This window comes from Ursus maritimus, unplaced genomic scaffold (genome assembly GCF_017311325.1).
Source record: "Ursus maritimus isolate PB19 unplaced genomic scaffold, ASM1731132v1 scaffold_3, whole genome shotgun sequence".
In the NCBI taxonomy this organism is placed as follows: Eukaryota; Metazoa; Chordata; class Mammalia; order Carnivora; family Ursidae; genus Ursus; species Ursus maritimus.
Genome location: NW_024425563.1, coordinates 19,292,491 through 19,315,267, shown reverse-complemented (window position 1 = coordinate 19,315,267; position 22,777 = coordinate 19,292,491). Strand labels below are relative to the sequence as shown.

The window sequence follows — 22,777 nt, the reverse complement described above, 5'->3', positions numbered from 1 at the left end:
TACTACTACTACTACTACTACTACTATGAATAGTATTATTACATTCTTTGTGTATTTTTTTCCTAAGTAATAGTACCTAGAGATCTTGGGGTGCCTGGGTAGCTCAGTCAGTTGAGTGTCCAGCTCTTAATCTCGGCTCATGTGTTGATCTCAGGGTTGTGAGTTCAAGCCCCATGTTGGGCTCCACGCTGGGTGTGGAACCTACTTTAATAAAACAATTATCTTTATAGAAAGACAAATATAATCTTTATATACATGGATAAATGGGATTATGTAATACATGATTTTTTTTCCTTTTTAGTTATTGCTTTGGTTTCAGAGTGAGCTGCTCCAGGTTCCCAGAATTCCTCATCTTCGTTTGTTGCAGGCATTCCTATGCTATTTTTATTCATCCAGTCTTTTTTGTCTTAAAATCTCCCAAATTGCACTCTACACCAGGAGCATTTCCCTCTTCATGGTTTATCTCCTATTCACCATTCATATTCCATTTCTTATATTGAAATTTCTATTTAGAAATTGGTGTTGAACTGGATCAGGCCAAGGAGAGGTGATGACTGCTATTTTCCTCTTGTAGCATTCATGTAAAACGTGCATTTCCCTCTGTGTATGTGTATATAAGAAAGAGCAAAAGAGATACATATCTAACTATATGTAGACATGCATGTAGACTTAGGCTCACCAAGCTCTTGACTCATGATCACCATGAGAATTATTTAAAAATTTATGTAGTGTGCTTTTATTTAGTCTTAAAAAGCGAAGTTTGATTAAAAGCTGGTTTAAGTCATTCGTATGTGGACTTCTTGTGAGAATATGAATGATACAATTTAATTGAGAAGGTCATTTAACTTGTGTCTGTTAATAGGCAATGTGTGTGGGAATAAATAATAAGTACAGCTTTGCAGTGCTCTAGATGCCTTCGTGGCCATCAAGATTGTTTTCTTCAGCATTATTTCTCTTTCGATGTTAGACCCTTCAAAGGCAGGACTAGGCCTATCCACATTATACTCTTCAAAGTCTGATGTATGTTGATAAGGTTTTCGTGAACTCTCTTTTGACCATATCTTTTAAAAATACGGTCATATATTTTTATAAAATAAAGTCTCCTATTTAAAGTCTCAAAGTCTCTTAAAAGAAGGTCTCGAATAAAAGTAGTCTGCTATTTCTAATATGGCTCGGTTATGTAGTTGTCCTACTTGATCTTTTTTTTTTTTTCTTTTCCTTTTCAGGTGTCAGCAGTTGAGTCCTTGGAGGGCCCCCTGCTCCAGGTGGAAGGACTGAGTGACCTTAGGTTGGAGCTTCACAGCAAGAAGATGAACCTCCACTTGGTTCTCATAGATGAGCTGCATCGACACCTGTACATCAAATCCACGAGCCGCGTTGTGCAGCGTAACAAGGAGAAAGGGAGAGTGAGGTTGGTTAAAGAGGCTCTTGACTGCAGTGTCTTGTGGCAGTGGAGAATTTTAAGGAATATTATTTGTTTCCCAGAATACCGTTGTCATTTATTTACCTCTTGCCTTTTTTTTTTTTTACACACTTTTTAACATATTGTCCCCAAAACTATTAGACAGTTTTATAATAGCAAATACTCCGTGGTCTGAATGTTCTTAAAGGCTGACATCCAAAGTTTCGTCATTCTTTCGTTGCACATTTATTATGATCCTTTTATGTAAAGATAAGAAACATTTACTGTGGGCCCTTATACTGGATCAGAGATGCTCTGGTATACCTCAGAAGGAAGAGAAAAAGATCCTTAAATTGTACAGTACAGTCAGCATAATGAAGAAATACAAGTGTCTGAACTGAAGTTAAAAGATTCTTTGTTACTTAGGGTTGTGTTCAGCTTTAGACAATCTTCTTTCTGGAAGAGTTCAGGAGAGCTTCAGAGAGAACACTTTTCTTTTATCCGTGGGCTGATCATAGCATAGGCCTATAGTTAAGGGCCTGGGTGTGGACTCAAGAAATTCATTAGGTTAGTCTAGACTTGGTAGGGAGTAAGACTAGATCTTAAGACAGTTGAGACAGTAGAATACTGACATTATTAACATGTGTCAGATAGCTGTGCATGTCCTGGTCTTTCCAACATTCCTTTAAAATAGCCAGTCTTTTGAGAAGGTAGTTTTAGCAGTATCTGGCAAAATGCACGTGCTCATACTTTTTCATCCAGCTACAGCCAAGAGGAGCACTGGAAGCAGTGCATGCTGGGAATGAAGTCTTTGGAGTCCTATCCTGTTCAGACAAAAATTGCATGATGCTTCAATTTAGTCTGAGACCCTGACAGAAAGAGAAGTTTCTATCTCTTTTCTGCATATGGGCACTAGAAAATCTTCTGCTGGGCACACAAATTGAGCTGAGGGTTATGTATCTGAGACTTAACTTCAACACTGGATCTGGATAGAATGTTAGTTCCTTAGTGGAGAGCAGTTTTGGGTGGGGGCCAGTGTGTGGTGGTAAATAGCAGGTCTGAATAGATTGCTTCCCATGTAAGGATTAAAAAAAAACAACCAAAAGCACTCTGGGTCCTGTGAAAATACTCTATAACATAATGGAAAATGAGGATTACCTTGAAGTCTCAGAGCATTTATTTGAAAAAACAATTTTTTTCATGAAAAAATGAAAACAGGAAAATTTAAGATGCTTAAGCTTGAGGTCTTCAGAAGATGCAGGATGATGTAATAGATTATTCAAAATTATTATTCCTTCTTCCGCTATAGTGGGAGAAGTATATTTCCTGATATTTGATTTGTTTTGGGGTTTTTTTTGGGGGGGGGTCTTACTTTTGCTTACTGTTGGCATGTGACACAAGGAGGGGCTCAAAATGTGCCTGTGGCAGGGAGCATGCCCTCTTGTGTAAAGACTGTTGTCAGGATGGTGTTAGGTCCAGAGGAGGATGAGAGCCACATGGAACTGAGCTAAGAGCAGTTGAGCTGCCTAGCCTGGATCAGCCAACCACCAAAATACGTGCTTATTGTTGAACTTAAGTGAGATTTTGTGGATGTATGCAGCAAGCATATAGCTGCTGTGAAAGGTCAATGGGGAGCCAAAAGAATGGAATTGGTAGAGATGCAAAAAGAACTAACTAAAACATGAGGAAAATCTAAGAACAAATGAAATAAAGAGAAATTCAATCTTTGTTTAAAGCATTAGAGAGAAAAATTGAATCAGTGAAAGGGAGGGAAGTTTCCTTATCGTAAAGAGGAAAAAGACAGGGGCGCCTGGGTGGCTCAGTCATTAAGCGTCTGCCTTCAGCCCAGGGCATGATGCCAGGGTCCTGGGATCGAGCCCCACATCAGGCTCCCTACTCTGCCGGGAGCCTGCTTCTTCCTCTCCCACTCCTCCTGCTTGTGTTCCCTCTCTCGCTGGCTGTCTCCCTCTGTCAAATAAATAAATAAATAAATAAATTTAAAAAAAATAGAGGAAAAAGACAAGACGATAGAAAGATAGAAGATGTGAAAGTTGGAGAACAGTGATTTTAGTTATTCTGTAGAACAAAGCTAACAAGATAATGTTTCAGGCTGAATTGTGTCCCCCTAAAATTTGGGTATGAAAGTCCTAACTGCCAGTACCTCAGACTGTGACTAAGTTTGGAGATAAGGTCTTTTAAGAGGTAAGGAAGTTAAATTGAGTTCATTGGGGTGTGTCCTACTCCCAGTATGACTAGTGTCTAGCTAAGAGGAAATTTGGATACAGACTTGCTGGGAGGGAAGAGCCCGTGAAGACAAAGTGCTAAGATACCATCTGCAACATAAGGAGAGAGTTCTCAGAAGAAACCAACCTTCTCAGCATCTGGATCTTGACTTCTGGCCTCCTGAACTGTGAGAAAATAAATTTCTGTTGTTTAAGCCACTGTCTGGGGTACCTTATTATGGCAGCCCTAGCAAATGAATACAGAGAGAAATAGAGGCAATAATTACAGTGTAGATAAAGAAGCCTACTTAAAAAAAAAAACACCAGAACAAAACCAAAAGACCTTGGTCTGCAAATCAAAAGGATTTAAGGTAAAATTAATGAAAAAAACAGTCTTAGATGGGATCAGGAAATCTTTATGAATTTTAAAAAATTTCTGTAGGAAGAAAAATTGTTATCTCCTATGCCAGAGAGAGTTATTTGTCCACCTGATATCCATTTGCTCCTTCCTCATTTTTAATGACAACCCCTGTTTTGTTCCTAGCAGCTAACAGGCTATATTTCCCATCCTGCTACATATCTAATAGGTGAGACGTTGGCTTGCAAGCCTTTGAATCAGGGATCATAGGAAAATTCTTTTTTCAGGTGCCAGCCAAACTGGTATGCTCACTCTTTTACCCTTCAGTCACCTTCCTTTACTTCCTGTCAAGGACACGGGTTGGTGCCATCAAGCCATCTTGGATACTAGGTGACGTTGAGGATGGAAGGCACGTCCTGAACTCTTTAATAGCATGGATCCTCCTGTATATCCCTGAATGGAGGGAATGGATTTCATCTTTTATGTAAGAGGAAGGAAAATTTTTATTGTACTCAGGCCACTGCTATTTTGAGTTTTCTCTTTTACACAGTTAAACCTAGGCCTGATAAACAGGAGCAAAAATCAGGATCACCAGATTTGCTGAACACAAAATGCCAGAAGACAGCAGCACAGAGTCTACGGAGTGTTGAATGGGGAAGAGTTGGTACCAAAGATTTCTATACCCAGCCAAATGGACACTGATAAGCATGGGCAGCAGAGAGACATTCTCAGATATAAATTAACAACAAAAAGAAGTAGTGTTTTTTTCTGAGAAAAATACTCGAAGATGATACAAACCAAAATCAGCAACTAGAGAACAATAAAGTTGTAGGTAGTTTGAAACTACTGTAAGGACAGCACACCATTAAATATGTAAGTTTGCATTTAAGTAACTGACATATTTTTATAAGATCAAAAATTTAAGCTGAAGTTATTTTTGAAAAAGGCCTATGTGGTCAAAGAATACTCCATAATAAACAGGATTATATCTGCACATTAAGTTTGAGACTGGGAAATTTGGATAGGCAGGACATAAAAAGGAATGCTGAATTCTTATATAAGATGAGTCGGAAGTTATTCTGGATTTGAATAATGGGAGAAAATGTTTAATTTCATGTTTATTAACCTAGATATGTATATTTAAAGATTTCTATGTTGTAAATCATTAGGGGAGAAGCAAATAAAATATTCTCTAGTACAAAGGATGATCTATTAGCCAGAGTTCTAGCTTGCAAATAGCAGAAATCAATCCTGATAACTCAAACAAGGAAAGGAATTAAGTGGAAAGTGGTAAGGTAGGTCATAGAATCTAATGGAAGGAAAGCTGTAAAATCTGGCTCTAAAACCCAGGAGGGACCAGGGGAGATGAAGCAGCTGAGCACACATCATCGACAAGCCCCAGGGAAGGATCTGGTTGGGTTGTTGCCCTATTCTCACCATGCCTGCAGTTGCTGGATTTTTCAGTGATTGCTAAACGTCCCTACATCCGTCCTTATTCCCTCAAGATTCAGAGTCCTTGGTGGAAGCATCCAGTTTGTTGAGCCTGAGACGTGTCTGACCTCCTTCAACTTTTACAGTAGGGAGTTGGGCCCTCTTTTTTGCTTTGACCCAGACAATGGAGGGTCTTTCCAAATACAAAGACTGTTTCAATTGTTGGTATCTAAAAACAAACACATAACACCCAACAAATTTCTACTGTGGGAGAAAACAAAAAATCACATGAAGGCACATATGTATAAAGAACAGATTTTGGTTTTGTTTTTTTTTAAGATTTTATTTGCGAGGGGGGGGCACACAGCATGAGTGAGGGGAGGGGCAGAGGGAGAGGGATAAGCAGACTCCCTGCTGAGCAGGGAGCCTGATGTGGGGCTCAATCCCAGGACCTGAGATCATAACCTGAACCGAAGGCAGACGTTTAACTGACTGAGTGACCCAGGTGCCCCAAGAACAGATATTTTTGAAGTAGAAACAGACAACTAGTAGATGTAATAAGGGAGAGTTACAGGACTACATGGAAAAAATAATAAAAATGGTATTTGGGGGATATGAAACAAGACCTAAATAAATGGGGAGACCTTCCGTGTTCTTACAGAGGTAAGTCCCAGTTATAGCCCAGTTGGGTTTTTTGAAATTGTCAGATCTGTAGTTCACATAGAAGAATAAATGAATAAGAATTATTTTTAAAAAAATTGAAGGGTGATAATAAAGCCTTTCTTATCCAATATTAAAATATATTTTAAAACTAAGCAAAACAGTACAGGTATGCAAATAGAAAATCAGATTGGTATAGCAAAACAGAATTTAGAAACAGATGCAGGATATATGGGACTTCAATATTTTTAAACAATAATCCAAGTAAGTAGAGGGAATGAGGTCTATTTAGAAATTGGTGTTGAGAGATTTGGCTAAAGAAAGTAAATTTAGATGCTTACCTGTTATTATATACAAAAAAATACTAATTCAGTTTAAAAATCACATAAAACTTAACTAGCATTAGGAAAAAATGAAGAGAATGTGTGTGGAGGAGGCTTTGTAGGCCCATATCCTACAAATATAGTACTAAATCATAAAAATATATGTAATAGGATATTCATTGGAGCGTTGTTGGTAAGAGCAACAAAAATATAAAACTTAGATGTTTGTTGTTAAATGAGTTATGACGTATCCATGCTATCCATGCTATGTAATTCTTAAGTGAAGAGAAAGATCTCTTTGTGCTGATAGGGAGAGTTCTAAGGTATATTCTTGGGTGCAGAAAAAGCCAATTGAGAAACAGTATATGCAGGATGAACCTATTTGTGTAAGAATTGAGAGGATATGTATTTATGTATCCTTTACATGTAGACATAAATGTTTGTGTGTTTATAGTCTTGGAAGGATAGTGCTGACACTGATAAAAGGAATTACCTACCAGTACCAGAAATGGAAATGGTGAGTGGGAAATAGGAAAGAAGGACTTAGGACTGTGAATGTATTCATCATATTCATCATGAGCATGTGTTATTACTTTAATAGTAATACCATTATTGATGCTTTTGAAGATTATTTTTATTTTTGTTTTTTTAGAAGATTTATTTTATTTTAGAGATGGGGGATGGGGGGGCAGAGGGAGAGGGGGGAGAAACTCTAGGCAGACCCCACACTAAGCGTGGAGCCAGACGGAGGGCTCAGTCTTACAATCCTGAGATCACAACCTGAGCTGAAACCAAGAGTCGAAGGCTTAACTGACTGAGCCACCCCGAAGATTATTTTTAATGAAATGGCAAAATGCGTACTGCTGAAATGAAAACCTAGGATTTAAAATTCTGTATAGGATGATCCAAATATGTTGAAAAAGGCAGTGTGTACATTTTTGTATGTATGAGTGTGTGTATGTGTAGGGGGTAAGGATGGATGGACAGACAGACTCTTTTCTGTTAAATGTTTTGAAAGGCACTACACTATAATTAATAGGTTATTTTTATCTTTTTAATATTTTTTAAAAACCTACAGTACCTTTATAAGTTGATAAAATCAATAAAAAGTTATTTTAAGTTTATCCTTTTACTTCATGCATCCTGGGTTAATACTTGATTTGACCTTGTTTCCTTGGATGCCCTTTGGCTCATGGAGGAGAAAATTTCAGCCCCATGGATTTTGGTGTCCATATTCGTGGGGGCGTAAAGAGCGTGCTTGACCCCATTGTGTTATTTATTCCCTATTTTATCTTCTAAAGTTTTTCTTCTTTTTATATCCATTTTCTTTTTATCTTTCAGTTCTTTTTCTTTTCTTTTTGCCTCTTGGCCTAGATTTTAGTTTCACTTTATTTTGTATTACATGTCTTCATTCTTGATCTGTCATTTGAGACCATGACTGTTTTTGACTTTTATACCCTTTGAATCATTCATTTTTCTTTCTGTATGTTCAGGCTGATCTTAGAACTATAGAGAATTACTTTGCCAGCCATTCCTGTTTCATTATTCAGTTAAATTTTCTTACGAAGGGCATATGATCTTTGACAGCTATTTCTCAGCTCAGTTTGATTTAACAAACTTTTATGAATGTTTGCTCTTTGCCAGGTACTGTGCCAGCTGTTGGGGTTAGAGAGGTGAATCTATTCATTACTAGATTGACAACTTAAAGTTCAACTTACCTCTGTCAAGTTTTAGTTTGACAATAAAGTCAGCCAAGGTAGCTGCCCCTGTGATTTTAGGACATATTATTAAGTGAAGGAACGGAAATGAGTTCTAATTAAAAAGCAAATGTTTAATAAGCTGTTAGTACTTCTAACCCTTCTTTACAAAAACCCCACAAAACCCAAACCTTTCATGGCTATGTCAGATGCATAGAGGTAGATCCTTACTAGATTGATGGATAGTTAATGGCCAAAAAGCCCTTAGGGTTATGGTGGTAGGGGTTGTTTTTGTTATAATTTGCTTTACAGCTTTCCTGTCTGCCACACTGTGATTAGTAAATAGCAAACCACGTTCAATCACAATAAGCAATTAGTAATTTTGGACTATCTTATGCCAGAAAGTATTTTATGTACGTCAGCTGTCTTTTACAACTTAGCTATGAATGACTCCAAATGGATTTAAAATAAAAATTTGTAATCATATATATTTAAAAAGAACAGTAACTTGTACCAATATTTCTTTCAAAATAAAGCAGTTCAGAGCATTCAAACTAATTACAAACTTGATAAGAACAGTCTAATTTTGATTTTATTTTTTGCTTCCAAAAATAGTTCCTTAGAGATATTCAGAACCCTTTGGAGGTACTCATACGTGCTCAGCTTTATTTCTTCAGAAATGGACACAGAGGTACACACTATTTAAATGCAGTATTCTGTAATAGCGCCTACCTTTCTGTTGAGCTTCATGTCTGTCGTGACTCAATGAGTGGGTGTGCCCACTTTCTCTTGAACTCTTGAGACTAAGTCCTTTCATAAAGGAACAAGAGAAAAACCAAAAGTCATTTCCAGAGTTACTTGCCTTTGGGTTAGTGTTCACAAAGGAGAAAATTGAAGCCCAGGGGAAAATTTTAGAGAGATGAGTCTATGAAAATAGTCTTGCAGTAAATTGACTTTCTAGAAGTTTATTGATGGTGTGTAAGGGCCCTTCTGGCTCTGATAATAAAGTCAGTAGGTTATGTTTTTCAAAGTTAAAATGCCAAGACATTTATCACCCTGTATTTAACTGAAACATATTTTTAGGTTAACATTGAGAAAATAATTGTAGGTTTTAAATCTAAAGTGAAGCTTGCGCACATCTGTGTTTATACAAGTGTGTATGACACTCACAAACATACCCATATCACTGCACACAAATGTGTACTCACTGTATGACTTCATTTATTGGCATGACAGGCTGTATTGCAGCTCGACACCTGAACTGTCCTGTTAATTGATACCTTCGTTTATCAATGCTTTAAAAATAACTTCTCCATTTTTGTTATGGAAATATTTATGAAACGTATTATATATTTTTCCTTCCATTTAGAATTGAAATGCACTTTTTCTTAATCATGAGTCGCAGCACTTTAAACATCTGTGATGCTCTGTCTCTTTGGGGTTGTGAATCCATGCTCGAGGGGTGTGTGGGGCTAGATTTGCGGTTGTGAGTAGCATGCAGGTCAGAGGATGAGGTGAGGTAGTCAAGGGAAAACTGGAGATGAGAGCGGTAGTCAGTATGTAAAAGATGACTGATCTAAGTACTTTTATAAATAGACAAACTATTGTGACAAATCAGTTGATTTGAAGCTCTGTTTCTTAAGATAGTTTATGGGTAAATAGAAACTAAACAGCCTTATATTGGATGAAAAGAATTAGGGAAACTCTGTCAGGTTAATTCCAGGTAAGTGTTACTTTTGTTACTTTAATGTCTTATACTTGAGGTTTCGCATGAGTCTGCAAGTGATTCCAGCAGTTGGAAATAGGCTAAGTTTGGTTTCGCTCATATCATAGTCGTACTTGGATCCTCAGCACTGAGCCCTGTGCGAGATACTTAGATGGTGCAGACTTGTTGGAGTCATGGTTCCTTCTTCCCTGTAGTAAATGAGAAGGGGAACCTTAATAACTGTCCATTATCCTCAAGGCCTGGGACAGTAGGTCACATGTTATTAACACCTGATAAAAAATAAACCTTAAATGATGATTTTGCCTTTAACCTAAAGTTTGTTTTTCAGTTTTCTGAAAGAACATGCATAGATTAAAAACATACACATACCTAGCTCTGTGGATCCAGAAGGAGTGGGGGAAGGGAGATGGGGATATGTCACTGTGGGATGTGTGGATGCAGATGTTCAAAATGCACACATCTTTCCCATTTGGAGAAATCTTTCCTTAAGGTGTACATCTTGTCCCTGTTTCCCCCACTCTGCTTGCCCTCCCTTTACAACCCACTGTGAGAATCACGTCTGTGGTCAGCCGCTACCACTGATGATGTTGATGGAACTAGAAAGAGGTGACAACTATGGCTTTGACCTCTCTACCCTTGGAACTTAGAGAAGCTTTTCTGTTTTAGATGCAGTGTGATTAGGTGATTTTTTGTTTCTTTTTTAAGTTTTTAAATTTTTTTTAGTAATCTCACACCCAACACGAGGCTCAAACTTATGGCCCCGAGATCAAGAGTCGGATGCTCTTCCGACTGAGCCAGCCAGGCGCCCCGTAGATGATTCACTTTCTTGAGAGTAGAGCATAGGTTTTACTTGCCTTCGAATTGCCTACTTCTTTCTCTTAACAGATGGCTATAAATGCGAATTAACTTGAAAATTTAATTGTTTTTTATAGTCTTTGTGTCATTTAAAATTAATGTGTTTATTCTGGAGATGCTAAAGTTAATCATTAAGATGAGATGCTAAGGCCTTTATGGAAAAGGTGAAATGGGTAATCAAATACTGAATTAACCTGTTTGAGTTCCTTAAATCATCTTTTATTGTCATGATTCTCAACTTGATGAAATTTATGAACCTCTTTTAAAGAAAACTAAATGTAGTGAACTCCCAGAATATATCAAAAACCCCAGCTTGAAAAACATAAGTTAAACAAGGCTTAACTACTTAAACCTTCGTTCAGTTATCATGATATGGTGACATTTGATCTTTTTTTGCTGATAAATCAATTTTGATATTGGAACAGAGGAGGGTGCTGAAATTGTGTGGCATAATTTGGTGGTAAGGTAGTCATCCAGATGCTCCAGAGTAATTTATGCTAATGTTTTTAGACTTAGCTGGCATTAAAATAAAAAGACAAAAATTTGAATACTTGGAACCCTTAGAGTACATCTTTGTACCCCTCTCTGTACAATCACCACTGGAAATACACTTGGAGGACACTTGAAGTCACAGTGTACAGAGGGCTCATGGCAAAACAAAAGTGCGAAGGGATGGGCAGGTAGTGGGACTTCAGTTGTTTTTGGAGAAAGTGTTAACTACCTATCTTTCCCTTTCAGCTCCCTTATAAAAGACGCTTCTCCTGTTCCTCTGATTGATGTTACAAACCTTCCTACTCCTCGAAAATTCCTAGATACCTCTCAATATTCTACTCCTGGAAGCTCAAGTGGTAAGTATTTAATTCTTTAGCCACTCACCTTCTTTTCATAATGTTGTAGTTCCTCAGCAAAGACCCGGGGAAATCTGGGGTGCCAGGGCTGGGAGGTCCTGAGGTTAGTGCGTTGGAGCCTCTGATGAGCTCTTTGCCACCCTCCGAGGGAGTAAGATAGAAGATGACTGTTTGGGCCTGTTGCATTGTCAGCTTTGAAAACTGCCAGCCGAATCTGGCCTGTCTCCTGAATGCAGATGTGGTTACGCTTTATTTGACCAGCACTGTTTGTTTTTCTGAAGTTGAATTTGAATGCTTTTCCATGCATGGAGTCCTGTGTCTCCCCCCCACCCCTGCCCCCAACCTCTGTTGTTTCTGTCAGCTTTTACCCAGCTGCTGCACATGTTACATGCTCTCTCTGGTCCTTGGGAGCTTCTGAGTGTGTCTGTAGATCGTGTGTCCTCTAAACGGATACCTGGTATCTTCCAGTGCCTTCCCCACTTCTACATATGCCGGCATGTGGGTACAAGCATGCGCGCGCGAGCGCGGGCTCACACACTCTCACACACACACACACACACACACACTGTACTTTGAGGTCATATCCACAAACTAGCCATATTTCTTCTTGGGCTACATAATTCTGTTGAATAAGAGCCATTTGGCCTATATTTAAAGTTGGAGAGGGAGGGTATGCTTTGAATCTGAACGCAGATTTAGGGGATTTCTTCTGGAATGGCTCAGACCTGCCCTGTCAGAGGGTTCAGCTGAGCTTGGCTCAGATTGTCTTGGGCCTCTGCAAAGAGCCTTCAACTCTTGCAGCTCTGGGTTGAGGAGAAGGAGATGGGGTGTTTTTTTGCGATGTCCCACTGGTGCCTTCGTGTCACAGCTAAAGTCCTCAGTACTTTTTAAGGAATGAGTAATGTCGATTATCGTTGGCTTTGCAGGTATAAATTAGTACTTATAGTTCTTTTCTAGTTCTATAGTCCTGTAGAGCTTGAAATAATGAAAAGATGGAAAGGTAGAAAAATAATTTGGAGTCAATCAATACATTTGTGTAACTAATTGAAAGTGTTTCTTTTGAGAACCTGACTATATATTGTTGCTGGGTCATACTTAATTACCTTTTAAAATATCATTTAATTAAGTTTTAGGGTTACTTAGGCTTGGAATCTTGAGGTTATTGCTTTTACTGTAGGAAAAGTGTGGAAATTCTTTTGTAATAGATTTTACTGTTAGTCTACTTAATGATTCAAAAAAAACGAAACAAAACAGAAAACTCCAAACATTTATGTTTATTATACTTTACAAGGTTTGTATTCCAGCCTCTTCCTGGAGCGAAAAAGTTTGCTTTCTTCCTCTTGCTGACATAGTAGTGTTGCTATTCTTTGAGTTTTGACACTGCTTTGAGCTGTTGTAGAGTGTGAAATTATGAAACACAATATATATTTATACTTTTGATTTGTAATTTACCTCCTTCTCTAGGAGAAATTATCAATTGTTATATTCATGTTTTTATAGTGTGAACCATCACGGCTTAGCCTGGTTATAGCAATTTAAGTAAATGTTGCCGAGTCAATGGCCGAGTGAAATAAAAATTTTAATTGTTTATGAAGAAATGATAGGGCAGGCGTTTTGCGAATGAAAAGCACTGTGTAAATACCAAGTAATTTGAAAAAATGCCAATTATGGCAAATTTCAGTAGAAACTAATTTTGCTACATCCATTATTTTTAATAAGACAGCTTACTCTTTGATGGGCACTTTTTCTGTCAGGCCCTGTAGTTAGCATTTCTCACTTCGTGGAGTTCATGGTGACACTTTGCCTTTGGCAGTCTTTTCCTTCATTATTGGGGATGACTCTTGAAGAGCTGCGTGTAGTTGAGTAGAGCTGGGACCATCATAAGCTACAAACCTTTCTTTTTAGAAGAGCTCATTTCTTTGACTGTTTAAGGCTGTTGATCTCGTGATTTTTCTGTGGATGACCGAAAGAGAAGATGGTTGAAATATTACTGATTGAAATGCAGTAGTTTAGATGTGTTTAGTGCCTACCATATGTAAAACAATATTTTAAGGACTCTGCATGAATTAGCTCAGTCCTTTAGCAATCCTTGTAGGTAGGTACTATTCTCATAGCTCCATTTTACAGTTGAGAAAACCAGGGCATAGGGGGTTAATCATGGGTTTAAGTTGACACAGCTGACAAGGAGTAGAGCCGTGATTTTAAGTAAGGAGCTATGTTCCAGAATATGCTCTTCTAACAAGTTTGTTTTCCTGCAAAAAAGCTAGGTATGTTCTGGGTATTAGTTTTCTCTTGTTGTTACAAAAAATTATGACAACGTAAATTTATCATCTTACAGTTTTGTAGGTTAGAAGTCCAGTATGGGTCTCACTGGGCTAAAATCAAGGTGTTGGCATGGCTCTGTTCCTTCTGGAGGCTCTACAGGAGAGTTCATTTCCTTGCCTTTTGCAGCTCCGGGGGAGGGAGGGGCTGCTACTTCCCCAGATTGTTGCCTTCTTCTTCTCTCTTCAAAACCAGCGACAGTGTGTCACATCCTTCTCGGGTCCTCTCTCTGACCCACCCTTCTGCCTCCTCCTTCCTCTTTTAAGGACTCCTATGATTAGTTTGATTCCACCTGACTAATTCAGAATACCGTGCCCAGTTCAGGGTCCTTAACCTTCATCACATCTGCAAGTCTCCTCTGCCATGTGACATGTTCACAGAGTCTGGGGATTAGGACATGGATATCTTATGGGGACCGTCACTCTGCTTACCACATTCTGCACTGCCTATTTTCTGACTTGATTTATCTTGAGGAGCCAATATATAAAATTTTGACTTTCTTGAAATTATGTGTGAAGTCTTTTTAAATCATTGCAATTCCAGTCTTAAAGACTATATTAATTAATCTGGGTCATATTATTAAAGGGGGTTGTGTAAATGAGGAAGATGTAAGTTATGTAGAGAACTGCATAAAATGTTACTAAGTACGTATAAAAGTGTGAGGGTGATGAAATACACTATAAATAAAGGGCAGATATTTTCTTATTCTTAATGAACAGTACGTCCTAAGAGTGTATTTGTGAAGTGCCCTAAAAGTCAGTCTTGAAAGTAATATTCATTTTCAGCAGGGAATTTAACATAGGCTTTTAAAACTCCTCACTCGTCTTGTGAAATAGTAGGATGGAGGGTGTAATCCATTAGAACTGACATTTTTATAGAGGAAGTTCCAATAGGGAATCCCTGGATAGAATAGATCTCTCATTGGGGTGCCATAAATTTAGGTTGGAGGTGATTCCCGAGGACTTTCAGATTATTATTAATTAAACAAGAATTTCGATGGTTTGCAAATGAGTAATTTTTCAAATGTCTTCTTTACAGGTAGAGGTGTCAGTGACTTTTTGGTGAGATTTTCTATTATAGTTTACATGTTATGGTTTGCAAAACGTGTTCCATCATTCAACTGATGGCAGCAGTCCTATGAGGTAGTTATGGCAGGTACCATTGGCATTATCATGATGATTATTTTTATATCCATCCTCTTTCAGTCTATTAAATACTTAAGTTATAAAAGTATAGAACTATAGATGTGTATGCATCATCCAATTAAAAAATATTTAATTACAAAATGTAAAATCAAGGCACAGGTTGGCAGAAGCAAAAAACCCATTAAGAGAAAAATGATTAGCATCCATTTAGCTTTCCTGCACATTAGTGAAGAAAAGAAATGGCATTTTAAAGAACTGGACAAATGATGGGCAATTTACAGAAGAGTCCACATATGTGGAAATATTGGCATTTATCCAACAGAGGTTAAGTATCCAGAATATATAAAGAACCCCTATAAATCAATAAAACAAGCTAATAAGCAAAAATATGCAAATATAAAATATTAAAGAATAGGCACAAACATGAATAGGCAGTTTGTGTAGTAAATATATGAAAGATTACTTATACACTCTAGTTAATCAGGTATTATTTTTAAAACTCACTTTATAAATATAATCCATCCACAGAGGTCGAGTGATCGGTCCAGGTTCACCAGATGGTAATTGTTGGAAGGTAGCCTCATGCTGTTCTCACTCTAAATAAGTAGAATGTATTTTTCAAGCCTTTCTCCTATTTCTCATCAGTCATAGTATTTTGTAATGTACAGGAAACTAATGTCTAATTTAGATGTAGTAATTCAACTATAACTTAGGTAAAAGGATGGGAGAAGTGTGGAGAAAAGCCAATAATTGTAGTAAAATGTTGGTTTAAGCTTTTGGATTCCCAGTATGTCCTTTCATTTGGCAAACTGCCTTTGGAACGTTTTGACTGAGCAATTACTCCCGGGGTACACAAGCATTTCATTTGTGGCTTCTTTATTCATTTTATGCATGCTCCTGCTGGGATTGCTGTGAATGTAACTATCACGAAACTGGACTTCTTACTTCCTTTCTTTTTGGTACCAGCATAGTTTAAGCAATAAAACCTAAAGAGAGCACAAATTAAATGATTTTTTTTCTTTTGCTGTTATTTTCTCATGTGCTTATATTTCATAAAATCTTGTTCTGGGACTTGATACTTTTCTTAAAAATTTAGGATTTGATATTTAAATTCTCTCTACATGGAGTGGGAGCTATGAATCCTAACATAGAAGGAGATGAAATGTTTCTTCTTGCAGCTCACATGTCTAGAATAGTGAAAGTTCTCCAAAACCAATATGATGCCTTTGAGGTACTGTTCTGAGGTTGGGGCCTCCCTTGACATTTTAAATCAATTGTTCCTAAAGTACCCTTCATTTGCTATTAAATATCTTGGCTGATTTCTGTGATTAATCATAAGTAGAGCTGAGGACTACATACAAGGGAGGCAAAATAGAATAAATAGTTCAGATATTTATAAATGTAAAAATAAGGCAAGGCCAAAGTTTGTTAATTAAAATACATTATTAAATGTGAATATTATATTCATATGTTGGAGATGAATATAACCGTCGTCATGTACTTCCCCCTAGATTGATAAATCTTACACGTTTTTCCATATTTGATTCAGATTCTTTTAAAAAAATTTACAGGTACAATTGAAGCCCCCTATGAATGCATGAATTTTTCCTCAATTCCTTTCCTCTCTCTTCTACCCTAGAGGTAACTACTATTTTGAAATTGTTCCATGTCTTTTTCTTGTATGTTTTCATACTTTTACTGTGTGTTTGTATGTATATATGTTGTGTTTTTGTAAATATAGAACCAATACATATAGTTTGCATATTTATGTGTATATATCTGTATGTAAATGTTATAATATTGTATATGTTTGTTTATATATACAAAGTATATTATTTTGAGTATTTTAGGGTGTAAGTAAATTGTATAGCTTAATTTACATATTTACTTGATTTTAATGATATAATTTAATTAATTTACTTACAATTGTTTGGTATGATATGTATCATTCTACTACTTGGGTTTTGAGCTCAACATTGTATTTTTTGGATTTTCTTATGTTACAATCTAGCTCTAGTTTATTAGCTTTAACTACTGTATAGTATTTTCCTATATAATCACAATTTATCCATTCTTCTATAGGTAGACAAGTTATAAGTTTGCAGTTTTTCATGATTAGGAACCTTATAGCAGTGAGTATTTTTGTACATATTTCTGTGGGACAGAGTTTCCCAGCCGCTGATCTCTTGGGAATGGGTTGTAGATATATCTGAGATACTGAACCCTTCAGCCTTTGGGGTAGCCAATTGGGTTTGGGGCAGTGGGAATTTCTAGGCAGGTTATCTTAGCTACATGTAGCCACCTCCATTTATCCTCGCCGTGCTAGATAAGTACTTTTGTTTTCTTTCTGTGCTTCGATCCCTCCAAAGCGAGGAAGCCCTACTCCTGGGGTGCCTTGTGTGTTGTATATGCATAGGAATGTTGTGCACTTTAAACTTCACTTGTCAAGTTAGCTTTTTATATTTATTTATTTATTTATTTATTTATTTATTTATTTATTTATTTATAGCAGAGGGGGAGGGAGAAGAAAGGGGAAAGGGGAAAGAACCCTAAGCTGACTCCTTGCTGAGCATGGAGTCCAACTCGGGGTTTGATCTCATGACCCTGAGATCATGACCTGAGCCAAAATCAAGAGTCAGACATTTAACTGATTGATCCACCCAGCCGCCCCTGCCAGATAGCTTTTTAGAGGGATTGTATCAATGCAGATTTCTGTGAACTATGCCAGAGCTTTTGTTTCTCTATTTCTTGCACTTAAAATTGGCTTTGTTAGACTTAATTTTTGCAAATGGATTTTCACAAATCTGACAGGCTCTGTGTTTTTATTTTTATATTTTTTAAATTTTAGTTTGCATTTCTGAGGTTTCTAGTGGTGTTGAGAATCTTTCCATATATGTGAACCATTTGGGTCTCTTGTAAATTGTATATTGTTTGCCAGGTTTTTATTAGGCCATTTCTTTATTATTGCTGTGTGTAAGAGAGGTAAGTGGATGCTAATCATTTTTCTTTTTTTCACCCATCCCATATAGTTAATCAATTTCATCAGTTTCTGGTTTATTCTTCCTGTGTTAAAAAATAAGCGCATATCTATAATCTATAATCTATAATCTATAATCTATCTATCTATCTATCTATCTTATACCTCTCTTCCATGAAGGGGAATTTTACTTTAGATACTCTCCTATATTTTCCTGTTTTCACTTTATATCCTGGAAATCACTCCATTTTAGTTTATATAGATTATGCATTGTTTTTTTAACACTTGAATAATTCTCCATTATGTTGATTCATTATTTCTGCTACTCTCTTATGTATGGGTATATAGGTTGTTTACCATATTTTGCCTTTATAAATAGTGATGTAATGAATAATGTTCTGCATATGTATTTTCATATTGTTGGAGGTGTATCATTAGGATAAACATCGAGAAGAGGGATAGCTCAAAGAGAAGCCCATACGTATTTTTTTGGTATTGGCAAATACTCCAGAAGAGTTGTACCAGCTTACATTGTACCATGAGTGTGTGAGAGTGCTTGTTTTCCCCACAGCCTTGCCAAATAATGTGTCGTTATACTTTTTTTATTTATGCCCATTTGATAGGTGAAAATAGTATCACAGTATTGTTTAATTTGCATTTCTCTTATTATGAGTCAGTTTGAACAATTTTCCACAAGGAAATTTTAAAGCCCATTTTAATTTTTTTGTGAATTGTCATTGTCTTTCATCCACTTTTTTCTATTTTAACTTTAAATCTCTTACTGTGCTGTACATCAATGGACTTACTAATATTGAACCAATTTTTCATTTCCTAAAATAAATGCCTCTTGATGATGGTGTGTTACTTTCTCAATGTGGTGGTGAATCCTGTTTGCTAATATTTTACTTAGAATTTTTGCATCGATGTTTATAAATGATACTAGCCTACAGTCTAAATCATATCAGATTTTGGCTTCAATATAATAACTTGCTTCATAAAAGGAATTGGGAAGTTTTTGTTCAGTTTCAGTGCTCTAGAACAATTTATGGAGCATTGGGGTTCTCTCATGTTTGAAGGTTAGGCAATTTCCCTGCGAAAACATTTGGATCTGATACTTTTTCATGTTTTTGCTTTTTATTAATTTTTTCTCTTTTTTCCTGCGTAAATTGTTCTCTTTAAGCCTTCTGTCTCTATTGGGATCAATTTTAATAATGTGTGTTTTTCTAGGAAATTATTGATTTCATTTAATTTTTCAATTGTATTTATACAGAGGTAAGTATTTTCTTATTTTGAAATTTTCTTTTTTCTTTTTGTCTTTTTATTTGCACTATTTCCCTTTTCTTGATCAAAGTAGCTGGTCGTTTGTCTGTTGTGTTAGGGTTTTTATTTTTTGTTTTTAATTTTCAAGAAATAACCAGTGTTTTGATTCTTGATTAGGGCTGTTTTTCTGTTCTCTACCTCATTTTCTGCTTTTATCTTTATTTCCTTTTTTGTGCTTTCTTCTGGTTTATTTTTTCTTCTGATCTAGACATTGAAGTCATATTTTAATTCCTTCATTTTTACTAATAAAAATGTTAAATGACAGGAATTTTTCTCAACACTTTAAATGCATCCCATAGACCTTGATATTTAATGTTCCCATTATCATTTTAAAAATATTATCTCATTTCAGTTTATATTTGGATGAAGATCCAGTGTTTTTAAAGATTTTATTTATTTATTAGAGAGAGAGAGAAAGCACATGGGAGGGGTGGGAAGGGGCAGAGGGAGAGGAAGAAGGAGAAGCAGACTCCCTACTGAGCAGGGAGACTGATGGATGCAGGGATCATGACCTGAGCTGAAGGCAGACGCTTAACCCATTGAGCCACCTAGACACCCCTTGATCCAGTGTTTTTAATAGAAGAATTTTATACTCAAAGATAAAAGGGTCTTTGTGTTTGTTCTGTTTTCTTAATCCTTTCTAGCTTTTTTGCATTGAATTCAGAGAGCATTGCTGGTAATACTTTTACTTCATGGAACTTACATTTTCTTTCTGACAGTACATGATCAGTGTTTGTGAATGTCCCATGGGTACTTGAGTTAAAGGTACAGTCTTGGTTATCAGGTGTAGAGTTGATATATATCCATAAGATCTGACTTATTTAATTATTGTTTAGGTCTTCGATCTTTTTTTTGTGTGATGTATTCAGGTTTTCTATTAGTGGGTTTTCCCCTGTGTCTCTGCCTCACTTGTAGTTTCTGTTTCAAAATGGTGGCTGCCGTTTAATTTGGTGTATAAATACTTGTAAGTGTTGTAGCCTTACTGTGAATTGTGGCATGTGGTATTAAAAGATGTCCTTCGTCATCATGGTTAATGCTTTTTGACCGGCATCTATTGTTCATTCTATATTTCTAGCCTTTCTAAATTACTAGTTTTGAGATCTGTGTATAGCATATTGTTGGGCCTTGCTTTGTGACTCAAATTGAAAATCCTTTTATAATAGGTGAGTAGGATCCATTGATGTATATTGATAAGACTAATGTTTTGTTTCAGCTCTATCATAGTATTTTATAAATATGTGTATTTGCTATGTTTCTTTTTCTCTGAGATATTAATTCTTTGCTCCTTAATTTAAACAAAATTTTTTTAGGACGTGTTTTTTTTTCCCCCTAGCAATTGTCTTTTTAATATGTTTAAAAACTTAGAAAAATGCTCTTAGTCCCTTTTTAATAAAGCTTTAATCTTTCACTCTCACATTTCTGTTTTTGTGGATATCCTTTAATCCTCATCTTTTGCCTAAGTAACAACATGACTTCATTTTCCTTTCTTTTCTGCCAGTTTTTAGTTGTGTTATTTTTTACTTTTTATTTTTTACAATGTACTTGTCTTAGCTGTCTTCCATCCACACCTGCCACTTTTGTTTTTGTCTTAAATCTACACTTAAATATTTTAAATGCTCATCATCAGTCTTTTTTGCTGAAGTTTTTCCACTCATCTCTTGGCTTATCAAAAGATTCTTTAAGATAAAGGGCTCATGGATGAAGAATTCCTTTAGTAGGTGCTTCTTTTTTTCTTTTTTCTTTTCTTTTCCTATAGCCTTGGTACTTAAAGGACAGCTTAGATAGGTATAAATTCGTTAGTTTACAATTTTTACTTATTTTCTTTTTCTATTTCTATAAAATGCTATTTCATTATTGTCTTCCTTTATTTTATGAAAATTCTTTTATTTTTTTAATTAAAAATTATTTTTAATTTACATTCAAGTTGGTTAACATATAGTGTATTATTAGATTCCTGGTGGAGTTCAGTGATTCATCAGTTGCATATAGCACCCAGTGCTCATTATAACAAGTGTCCTCCTTAATGCCCATTACCCAGTTAGCCCATGAGCTACCCACCTCCCCTCCAGCAACCCTCAGTTTGTTTCCTGTAGTTAAGAGTCTCTTGGGGTGCCTGGGTGGCTCAGTCCATTAAGTGTCTGCCTTCAGCTCAGGTCATGATCCTGGGGTCCAGAAACTGAGCTGCATGTCGGGCTCCCTGGCCAGTGGGGAGCCTGCTTCTTCCTCTCCCTCTGCCACTCCCTCTGTTTGTGCCTGCTCACTCTCTCTCAAATGAGTAAATAAAATCTTAAAAAAAAAAAAATTCTCTTACGGTTTGCCTGTCTCTCTGATTTGGTCTTATTTTATTTTTCCTTCCTTTCTCCTGTGTTCATCTGTTTTGTTTCTTAAATTCCACATAGGAGTGAAATCATAAGGTATTTGTCTTTCTCTGACTTATTTTGCTTAGCATAATATCCTTTAGTTTCATCCACGTCATTGCAAATGGCAAGATTTCATTCTTTTTGATGGCAGAGTAATATTCGTGTGTGTGTGTGTGTGTGTGTGTCCACACAAACACATCTTCTTTATCCATTCATCTGTTGATGGACGTCTGGGCTCTTTCATTTTTTGGCAATTGTAGACATTTCTGCTATGAACATTGGGTGTATGTGCCCCTCTGAATCACTATTTTTGTATCCTTTGGATAAATACCTAATAGTGCAATTGCTGGGCTATAGGGTAGTTCTATTTTTAACTTTTTGAGGAATCTCCATACTGTTTTCCAGAGTGGCTGCACCAGTTTGCCTTGTTTGCCCCTGTAAGTTGTGATCCTGTAGACCTTGATGACTTTTTAACTTAGGAACTTAACAGTTTTAGTGGGATATGCCCCGGAGTTTGTTTGTTGGATGGCTAATTTTCCCAGATACCCAATGGGTTCTTTCATTTTATAGATTCAAGAGTTTTTTTTCTTTATAATTTTAAGTCATCTATTGTTTGTTTTTTCTTCTGATATGTTACCTTTTTCTTTGCCTGTCTTCCATTTCTACTACTTTCTCTTTGGTCTTTGCACTTCTTTTTTTATATTCCTTTTATTCTCTATTTTGGTTCCCTGAATTTCCTTAATATCCTTTATAAATACTCATTTGAATCTGTTTTCTCTGGGGTATTTTATAATTTATTCTTCCTGTGTGAAATAATAGTCTTTTTCTTCCATATCTCTTCTCAGTTTAGTCCATTTTCTTCTCACACTTTTATTTGTCCATGTCTATTCTTAGTTTTGGGATTTCTGACTCAAGGTAGCTTTTTGCATCCCCAAGTTCTTGTTTGAATATATTTCTTCCATCTGGAGTGTTGTCAGCTAATTTGCTTGTGCTTCATGGTAGTTTTGTTGCAGGGAATTTTCCTCTGTTAATGTGTGTTGGATTTTCTGATCCTCCCCCTCCCCCCATACCTTCATACAAATTTGTTCATTTTTTTCTGTTCTCTTTTAATGGGTTTGGGGTGTTTTGTAG

General features: G+C 36.4%; 1 protein-coding gene across 2 annotated transcripts in view; it reads left to right on the top strand.

The window, feature by feature from the left end:
* EXOC4 (exocyst complex component 4) overlaps window positions 1-22,777 on the top strand; it is a 716,010-nt gene that overhangs the window by 48,271 nt on the left and 644,962 nt on the right. For both annotated transcript variants that reach the window (XM_008707579.2, XM_008707580.2), the window contains exons 4-5: window positions 1,227-1,411; window positions 11,413-11,522. In XM_008707579.2, the coding sequence (XP_008705801.2) occupies window positions 1,227-1,411; window positions 11,413-11,522 (295 nt within the window). The remainder of the gene's footprint in view (window positions 1-1,226; window positions 1,412-11,412; window positions 11,523-22,777) is intronic.